The sequence below is a fragment of the Suricata suricatta genome, chromosome 4, assembly GCF_006229205.1.
Source record: "Suricata suricatta isolate VVHF042 chromosome 4, meerkat_22Aug2017_6uvM2_HiC, whole genome shotgun sequence".
NCBI classification, from domain to species: domain Eukaryota; kingdom Metazoa; phylum Chordata; class Mammalia; order Carnivora; family Herpestidae; genus Suricata; species Suricata suricatta.
In genome coordinates, this window is record NC_043703.1 from 138,956,235 (window position 1) to 138,966,227 (window position 9,993).

At 42.8% G+C, this 9,993-nt stretch overlaps 1 protein-coding gene across 7 annotated transcripts in view; it reads right to left on the reverse strand.

Moving 5' to 3' along the window:
- The window catches only part of RASGRP3 (RAS guanyl releasing protein 3), a 127,653-nt gene that overhangs the window by 21,373 nt on the left and 96,287 nt on the right, over positions 1-9,993 (reverse strand). For all 7 annotated transcript variants that reach the window (XM_029937966.1, XM_029937969.1, XM_029937970.1 and 4 more), the window contains 2 exons: positions 8,147-8,422; positions 1,775-1,852 (listed from right to left, as the gene is read on the reverse strand). In XM_029937966.1, coding sequence (XP_029793826.1) covers positions 1,775-1,852; positions 8,147-8,422 — 354 coding nt within the window. The remainder of the gene's footprint in view (positions 1-1,774; positions 1,853-8,146; positions 8,423-9,993) is intronic.

The following is a 9,993-nucleotide window of genomic DNA, read 5'->3' on the forward strand; positions in this document are numbered from 1 at the left end:
TACAAAAGATAAAAAGATGGAAATATCTTCTGAAATTGACCAAAATCCATCCTAAAAATAAATCTAAAGGGCACAACTCGGTGAGTGTGTTAAAATGGTCGTTCTTGTCATGTTCCTATACAAGGGGGGTGGCAGGCAAAAACGGGCAGCCTCATGCAGAAAAAAAAGCCCAGGCATTGGGGCACTTGGGTGGCTCAGTTAGTTAAACATCCAGCTCTTAGTTTTGGCTCAGGTCATGATCTTACGGTTCATGAGATCGAACTCCATGTTGGGCTCTATACTGACAGTGTGGACCCTGTTTGGGATTCTTGGTCTCACTCTCTCTACTCCTCCCCCACTTGTGTTCGTTCTCTCTCTCTCTCTCTCTCTTTCTCTCTCTCTCTCTCAAAATAAATAAATAAACATTAAAAAAAATCACAGGTGTTGAAGACAGACAGGCCTGAGGGCACATCCCAGTGCCTGAGGGTTCTCCCACCTTCTGGCTGTTAGTGCTCCATGTGAGACACCGATGCTCACCAGACTCAGTTTCCTTAACAGGGTTAATGAGATAACATGGATATGATGCCCCACCAGGTATCCAAGAACCAACCAATAGCAATTAAAGAGCTCTGTTCCAGGCAAAGGGAGGTGTGAAGAGGTGAAAATACCACGGGCTTACACATACAGCTTGCCTCACCATGCTCAGCTTCTTCACACCAAAGCAAAGGAATGGGGAGCTCACAAATTCCTTTTTTCCAATAACTTTACCTTTCTCTCTACTCTTAGTTATGCTAACTTGGTAGAGACTAGCTCTCGCTCCTCCATTTGCCTCTGCTGTATCTTCCTACATGGCTCTGTTCTTCAGTATCCCCAGGAGATGAGCCTCTGGGGACTGGCAGGAGAGGTGAACACGCTGATGGAGCTCCCACACTCACTATTTTAAGAAAAGAGGCTACCGGGTCAACTGACTCGGACCCAAGGGCACACCCTCCCTGCACCAGAAAACAGCCCTCACGGTCATTCTGCCTCTTTGGGGCTGATGCTGCCAAATCAGAATACGGTGACAGACTGAAGGTCCAAGTCACTGGCAACATCCCACAGAGTTCAACTGGTAAGACGGTAAGTCATGAGACCTTTATCTCAGGATACGAGTCTAAGAAGCAAGCATAGACATTTTTTCCTTGAACATGCAAACCTCATCCTGGCTGCAATTTTCAAATTTACCCAGATATTCTTTTATGAGGGCAAAACATATCTAAGATACAGTCCACTCACTAAAACTAATGACCAGGGTACACTCAGTAATGCAATTTCCTCAATCTTATCATATAATGTTTCTTTGCTAGGAGTCAGCCATTAACTGAAATACAATCTAATGTGATACTGAAATTCTGAGCTGAGAAAGTTGTGAATTATGATCAGGTTATACAAAATTTATTAAACTTTATTTTATGCAGAATGGAATTGTATGTTGAAGAGTCTAAAACGCTGTTTCACATTGAGTTCTGTTTTGTTGAGGGGGAGGGCATATAGGGAGGCAAGTTCTAGAGAGACACAGCACATAGATGATAAAAAAATAAGCAGAGGAATTGGGAATAATGTTCTTCTTTGTTAACCTCTGATGAGAAATCATCCTCAAACTATCAGAGCTAAGCTATTCCACTGGCAAAATGGAATAATATAGATTTTTTAAATTCTTCAGTCTTCATATCACAAAGCATCACTGTAATAGCCAATTGCTGTAAATGACATCGTCTCTGTTTGGCACTGATCCCTAGAAAAAAAATCCACTTACCGATTTAGAATTTCTAGGCTCCAGCACCAATGACAGTTTGTAAATATCATCTTCTGTGTGATAGAGGTCCAGAGAAAGCTACAGCAAATTAGAAGGGATAAAGGATGATGTTGGATCACATTTACTTATTTATTTACACTGCTGAAATATTTCTCAAGCTGAATGTGGAAGCTCAAGGTTTAATAATTTCAGAGAATGCAGAACATTAAAAAGATGGCATGCAGGGGTGGAACATGAAATTTTAAAAACCAACACCTAAACCTAGCGTGGTCATCAGCATCTTATGTGCTATATCAAATGTGCTTATATTAATGAAAGGCAACATATTCGAGCTATAAAGTAAAATGCCCCACTCTCAACACTACAGGAATTGTTCAGAGAGGTAGCCTATAAAGCACGAGGGAAGGTTCTGGAGTCAGTTGGGCCTGACCTCAAGTCCTGAGCCTGCCACCGGTTAGCCCTGTCACCTGGGTCAGTTATATCTTCTCTGACACTCAGTTTCCACATCTGTAAAATGTAACTTATCATAAAAGTCCCTACTGAATTTAATTTTGATTGAGATCAAATGGAATACTTCATGTGAAGTGCTACACTCATAACCTGGTACACAGTAAAATGCCAAGAAGTGTTATTTGGTGTTGTTGATGCTATTGTTATTATGAAAGCTATTACTACTAATATTACTATTATGTGGGGGGGGGAGGGGGTCACTGAAGACAGAAATGATTAGGACTGAGTTACAGAGGACCCTGTAGACTAGGACCTAACTGGGATGTCTTGGACAAAGAAAGAGGGAGAGAAAGATCAGGAGAGGCAAGGACAACAACTTAGATCAAGATTGGAGTACATGAATAAATTCATTAAAAACTAAAATACATGGTCCCATTCACCTAAAATAAAAGGCATGAGACTTAAAATAAGCCTAGATGAGTCTTATCTACACCCTTCAATGTTAAGACACCTGATGAATCACACCATTTCATCATCATTGAATGTAACCAGATGCCTTATCCTTTCTTTGACCATTTGGGCATGAAAAAATTTCTTTAATATATTTGGTCTAAAAATAAAGACTTAATGTGTATGGGTGTAGAGTAAGGGAGAAAGAATTGCAAGAAGGATGAGGTGGGAGAAAACTCAGAGGTAAAGATATCTTTCAAGAATTTATCTTTTTTTTTTGAGGCAGGGGGCAGAAGAAGAGGGAGAGAACAGATCTTAAGCAGGCTCCAAGCCCAGCGCCAAGCCTGATGAAGAGCTCCATTTCATGAACGTGAGCTTATGGCCTGAGCCAAAATCAAGAGTTAAACACTTAACCAACTGAGCCACCCCAATGGCCTTACAACCTTTAAATCAAGATTTTCACACATCAGGTCATATATTGCTTTACCTAGACTTTGTCACCTAAAGATTTTTTTCCTAAACATAGTAAAATTGACTTGACTATAAAACTGCCCCATCATCATTTCAGATCTTGAAAATCCTTCTCACAAAAAATAGACACTGTATCCATCTTCCACCAAACAGTCATTCCTACTTCCAGGGACAGAGGAACCATCCCCACATCATAAATAAATGCCTTTAGGAGCCAGCCCATTATATAAAAGAATGAAGTGAAATGCACAAAAAAGATCTTTTGATAGAAACACTGGTAAAACAATGTTTTATTCGCCAAAACCATCTTCGCAGCTGTAATTACATTGAGACCCTTCCTCTGAGCTCAACAATAATAAAAATTTGTGATAAGTAGGACCTGGATCTCTGGGTTAGGAAAGTGGTAGGGAGAGATGAATGGGATCTCCCTGATGAATGGGAGACAACCACTGCTCAGCTACAGCAAATTTTTGTTAGCTTGACAAGTGACATATCTTCTCATTTGTCAAGAGAAGCCAGAGATCTGTAGTTTTACATGAAATATATTAGTTTTTAAATCCTGGCAACCAATATAACATTTTTATGATTCTGTGTGGGCCAAATAAAATACATCTTGCCATGGGCAGTTGCCTGCCATTTTGTAAATTCCACAATGGAAAATTCTACTGGCTTCTAAGCCTCACAAAAGCAGGCAGTACATCCATCTTTCCTGCCTCTAAAATCCCAGCCAAAGCTGCTGCCTTGCATTGTCAATGTTACATAGAAAGAAAATCACGTCACCGTTTCCTTCTGAGTTCATTGTTATCAGGAGTTAACCTGGACTTTGATGAGCATGTTCCTATCCTCCTGATTTGGCCTTTAATGACTGTCAATGGCACCTGCTGGAAAAGGGATGACAATAGTGCCAGAACATCTGTCCAGAAACTCAAATAAACCATACACTGAGTAGGGGAGATGCTCTTTCAAAAGACACAGAACATCCTTGGGTACTTTCATACATCAAATGGACAGATATCAGATCCTATGATGGAAATATCTTCACCAAATGTTTGCTTTCAATTTATTAGTGGTCGTGTAAACCTGGGCAAGTAATTAACCTTTGTGAGGCTCAGCTTTCTGGTCTTTAAAATGGAAAGCATAAATAGTAGCTCCCTCCCAGGACTTCTATGAAGATTAAATGCACTAACATGCATCCAGTTGGGTTTGTCTAGTGGGCCATACAGATAGGCATTGCATGGTTGGCTTCCAGGCAAATGCCACTGTGCTCATCAGTGAATGGATTACTCCTGCCATCTCTCTGCTTTCCCAGCCATGAGCTTGCTTACATGCATTCTCTCCTCTCCTCTGGGTTTTACAACCCTGTGCAGAGTAATATGTTTTACTTCCTACACACCTTTTTTCTTTAATAATTAGAGGCAGCTTGTCAATGGAAGCTCAAGAATGCTTGCTTACCTAACATATTTTGAGCTTGGAAAATGGTCTGAGTCACTGTTTCAGGTTGCTGCATTTACACCCAAGTCTATCACTGAAGATGGTTGTGGATTTAGTCTGCACATTAAGACCCATGCCGCCCTGACTGTAGAATTGTCAAATAAAATTCACTTGGTCATCAAACTATCTCCATTCACCATTTTTGCAATTCTTCTTCTTCTTCTTTTTTTTCTGAAACTGTAAAAATACAGGGGGCTTTCCAGTTATTTGCATAATACTCAGAATGGTAAAAGTAACTGATGGATCTAAAAATACTATGAAAAGAATCAGATGATTTTGTATACCATAAAGCAAGAAGCATCAGCTTTTAAAGCTTCTGGTTCCAGGATTAGGATCACAGTGGAAAATGCCATCTCTAGATTGTCCCTGAAAAGGGGAACAATCCAAAATCCAAGCGTTTAATGCTGAAGTCTTCCTTCCTTCATGTGCCCAGTGCTGTTCAGGGGCTAAGTTTACAATGATAAAAATGGCACACAGAGTCTCTGACTCATAGATTTGTTCTGTAATTAACTCCTTCTTTAGCCACCCATGAAGAGGGAGAGAGAGATTACTTAATTTTTACAGATGCAAAATAAAATAGATGTCAGCAATGTTCCCTCATTACAGAGTAAATGTCCATCACTGAGAGAGAGAGAGAGAGAGAGAGAGAGAGAGAGAGACCCCCCCAAGCTGGGATTCAGAAGTTCTCCATTTGCAAGCCTTTTGTTCTTCAGAAATCTGTTTCTTCTTCATAAAATACAAAGGTGATGTTATACTCTCTGTCTTGCCCAGGGTCCCTCACAGGGTGTCTGTGTATGTGAAATGTATATGAAAGTGCTATGAAAAATGCAGTTATTACAGAAAGTCCCAACATTGCTGTGCAGCCTACCGCATGGAACAGACATTCTGCAATTGTTGATTCATTTAACAGTTCTCATTTTCTATCTTCCACGGCTCTCAATTATGTATTGGCTTTCTCACCTAGCACCATGTTTAGAAGCAAACAATCACTTTAGGCAAAAACCTGACCTAGAGCTGTGGGGCAGAATGAATGGAAAAATGCTGTACTTACGGATGCCCTCACAGCCTCTGTCAATCAAATGGTTCTAATCCTAACACATATATGCTTCATGAGATGCCCACTGGGCTCTAGTGAACACGTGATGGGAATCTCCTTTATCTGCTCTGAGGAGATGAATCCACCTGTGGCCAGGAAGAATGAATGTATATTCCTGTGCAGCGAACCTTCTCCTCGGTTGTAGGGAGGAGGGGGGATCTTGGCTTTAAATAGATACGGGCTTGCTGATTGATGCTCATAGGTGGGACCAGGCTATCTTAAGAGCCGCTGGGCTGGAACCACAGGATCAGATTGGCACCAGGCTCCTTATTCTCAAGGGGCCACCAGTTCTTATCTCTAGAATCAGAGAAGTTTAGAGCTGGACGAGATCTCACAAATGAGCACAAAACGCCTTATGAAGAGTCCAAGGGCAGGCCGAGTTAACAAGGAGACAAAACTAAGTAACTGCATATACAGAGCTCAAAGCTTGATCTCCCACCCAGGATTCTTGCCACTGTACGACATTAGATAACACTGTTGTCCTAAATATGGTGCTTGGTGGCTTCTGCATTTCTTTTAACACCAGAGAGAGAGAGAGAGAGAGAGATTGATTGATTGATTGACTGATTGGGTTGGCATTCTCTTTCTTTTTTCTTTCTTTCCCAGGTGGGAAAAATATATATTTCTTAGCATTCATTTCTAGGGTTCAGATTTTCCATTTGCACCCAAAAAATTTCATTCAGAATTCTTTGATACTTCCCTAAATATCTGCCATTGTGTTGCTTCATTCATAACTCAAAATTAATTCCCCCACTCCATCATCATCTTTTGTCGGGATGAGAAAATACCCAAGCACAGGCGCCTGCTCTGTGACGCTGTCCTCCAGGTAGCGAAGGCAGCCTGGACACAGACAGGTGGAACCTCAGCTGGTCTGCAGACATCACCTGTGCCTGTGGCTTTGCCGTCTCATCGGGGCTGCAACTCTGGTCACTTATTCGTGGAAACAGATTTACATGGCAAATGATTCATAAATGCAGGTGCCTGGATTATTGGGAGGGTTTTCCCCCCCAGTAGAGAACGTCTGTGTGTTTACTGTTTGTCATACAAACTCAGCCCCAAGAGATTCGTGTTTCTGTGTGTGGGCTACTTCTGCTTTATGCTAAGGTGCAGCTGGCATCACAGCGCATGCACTCCAGGGGCTCCGTACTTTGGTAAACAATCATGTGCTCTAGGAACAGTGTGTGAGAAGGTCTAGGAACCACTCCTGTTCCAGTGCAGTCATCCTGGGGGACTTAGGTTCTCAGAGCTTTCAGAAGGAAATCGTTTTCACTTGCCATGGCCACGAATGGAAAAGAGTCAATTCAGTGTTGCAGCCAAGTGTCAGATGCTTCCGTATTATAAACCCAAACAGTGAAGTTGCTTCTCCATTTGTTAAACAAGGGTGAGAGAATTTGGTTACGCCTCTTCCCCCTGACAAGGCAGCCATCAGTGGGGAAGGTTCTCTCCCATACACCTGTTGTGTCTAAAAGCACCAGGACCTGGAGACCACCAATGACAAAAAATATGAATGCCAGGTGAATGTCTTCTGTCTGACCCACATCATTCCTAAATACAGCATTCAGTTCATCTGTTGAGCTCCTACATATGCCAGGTACCCTGAGAGGTGCCGGGGATGTGAGATGGATAAGTCAGGTAAACAAGGGGAAAAAAATCTAATACAAAATGATACCTCCCTCTGGTTAAGAAAGTATAAAGGTCAAGAGCCACACATGAGGCAGACACTTACTGCTCTGGAGAGGAACAGAGAATGCTCCAGAAAGACAGAGGCTTTTGAATTTGAGCTAGTCACAGGGGTGGGTAGGGAAGGGATTTTCCAAGAAAGTGCAAAGGCCAGGAAGCAGAAGGAAGCAATTTGTGGTGGAAAGCCCAGTGTTCCTCAAAGGCAAGTGTGATGTGGGATCAGGTGATGACAACCCAGGCTAGATAGACAATGAGTCTGGGAGGGCCTCAAAGGCCAGGCTGGTGTGGGGATGGTGGCTGTGACGGCAGGGAGATCATGGAGGAGGACCTGGCACTACCCCAGGTTTCAGCTATGCTGTGTGGGGAGGGCGAAGGGAAATGGATGAGGTGAGCCTACGAGGCCACGTAGAAGGTGGTGATGAGCTAGACTGGTGTGATGAAGGAGAGTGAGAGGCTGAAGACAGGAGGGCCTCTCCAAAAGCTCTAGGCAAAGAGCTATAGAGGTGGTGCCTTGGCTCCTCAGGGCAAAGGGAAATTCCTCTGCCCCATGATTATAGTCTTAGCTCATGCTGGTTTTGGGGCTGAGCTCTGCTCCCCTCACCCACCCTTTCCGATCCCACCCCATCGACCAGCCTTGCATGCAACCTGGTGAATGATGTGCAAGGACCTTACTGCACCCCCTGAAGTGAGGCACAGAAGAGCTCTCAGCACAAACTCCTGTCCCCTGAACTCACTGTGAGCAGGTTGATCAAATCCATGTTGGGTTCTAAGTGGTGGGAGGCATTCTGCAGGGACACCAGTTCGCTGAGGGTAACGGAGAGTTGGTGCATTTTCACAATGTTAACTTTGTTGTCCTCCGTCCAGTCTGGGAAAATGACATGGACCGCTATCAAGTCTTTCAAGTGGACGCCAAGGATGGGGATCTTGAAGCCCTCACAGTCGGCAAAGGCCTTGCGGTAATTGCAGTAATTGCCATTGGAAGAGACCAGCTCTGTCATTTCGTTCCAGTTCTGGGAACAGATGGAAAAGTAGGATTTTCAAACAGTCTTCCCTTCTGCCCACCCCCAGGCCCTGCCATGTGTGGCAAGGAAATTCCTCAGCCACTGAGAGAAGTATCAATTGCAGGAACACTGATGCAGGGAAATTATTAACCTGGAAAAAGAAAGTTAGAAAAATGTCCTGGGCCTGGCTATGGGAGCTGGACAGTGTGTTCTATTCTACTCCAAAACAGAAACCGCCCGCACCTCTGCCTACCTACTAGGGCTGGGGGTGGGGGGTGTTAAACAGCATCAATCATCTAGAAGTATTTTGCAATTCATGGAAATATTACAGGCCACAAATATAAGCATGTATTGTATTAAACTATAGTATGAAGTATATTACAGTGTCCTAGTTGTCCTAAGAAAGTTACATTCAAGATATTTCTTGAAGGTTAACCTGGGACAGGATGTGGCAGGAAAAGCCACACCAAGGTGTGAGACAGCTGTGGTTTTGGACTCTGCCACTAACTAGATGGGTGACCTTGGACAAGTACATTCATTGTGAGGGGGCCTCAGTTTCCTTTTTTGTTAGAAAGAGGAGTTCAAATAATATTTGAAGATCCACTGGTGGTTCCAAGCTTCAAAGAGCCTCCACTGAATTCTTATTTGTCACAACATGTAAAAGATGTTTTGCTCTCTCCTTGAAGTTCAGTACAAAGCTAAAGGAAAATAAGACACTTGCATAAGGAGCCTTGTTATGCTTAGAACAAACACAGTGTCTAAGGTCAGACAGCAGTGCTTCTTGGCTTACAATCGCCTGTTTACTGCTGGTGGCCGAAGAGCAACCAGACCTTCCTCAATTTTGATCAGTCCACACTTTCTCAAAACAACCCATGTGACTCAGATGGAGCGGTCTCCATTCCTAGGCCCGCGCTGGGTTCTGATTTACCATAATTATCATTCCATCCCTCTTGTTTGCGATTGGTTCCAGAACACAGACGTTAGCCAATCAGCACATTATATTCTTCTAGTGACTGTTACCAGTCCAGGGATGAGGATCTGACCTGAGATGGTCCAGTCTACCTAGAGCCAAGGTCGTTCATTCCACGGGGTGGGGCTCAAGGGGGAAGTTTTCCCGGCTCGGACTTGTGGAGAAACTAATCAGGAGAGAAGCCAGTCTAATGGAACAAACAAACAACTGCTACTGAAAGGAAGGCGGAACTAATGAGCCAGGGCTCTGACCAGATTATGACTGGAGTCGGCCTTGTTTTTGCACTTCCAAGTATGTGAGATGACCCATTTCCTTACTGTCTAAGCAACTTCAAGAATTTTTTTAAACTTATAGCTAAAAGTGTCCTACAGCAAACTATATGCTTACACAGAAATCTTTTCCTAAAGATGAAATGTTCTTTTTCACTTGCTAAGGAAAAATATTATTATTGTGGTCTGGAAACAAATATGGTAAAAAAAAAAAAAGTTCAGTTTGGGAAATGATCATTATTTTTTTAAACATATATATTTGTTCCTTTTTTTTTCCATAATATTTTATTGTCAAATTGTTTTCCATACAACACCCAGTGCTCTTCCCCCCAAGTGCCCTC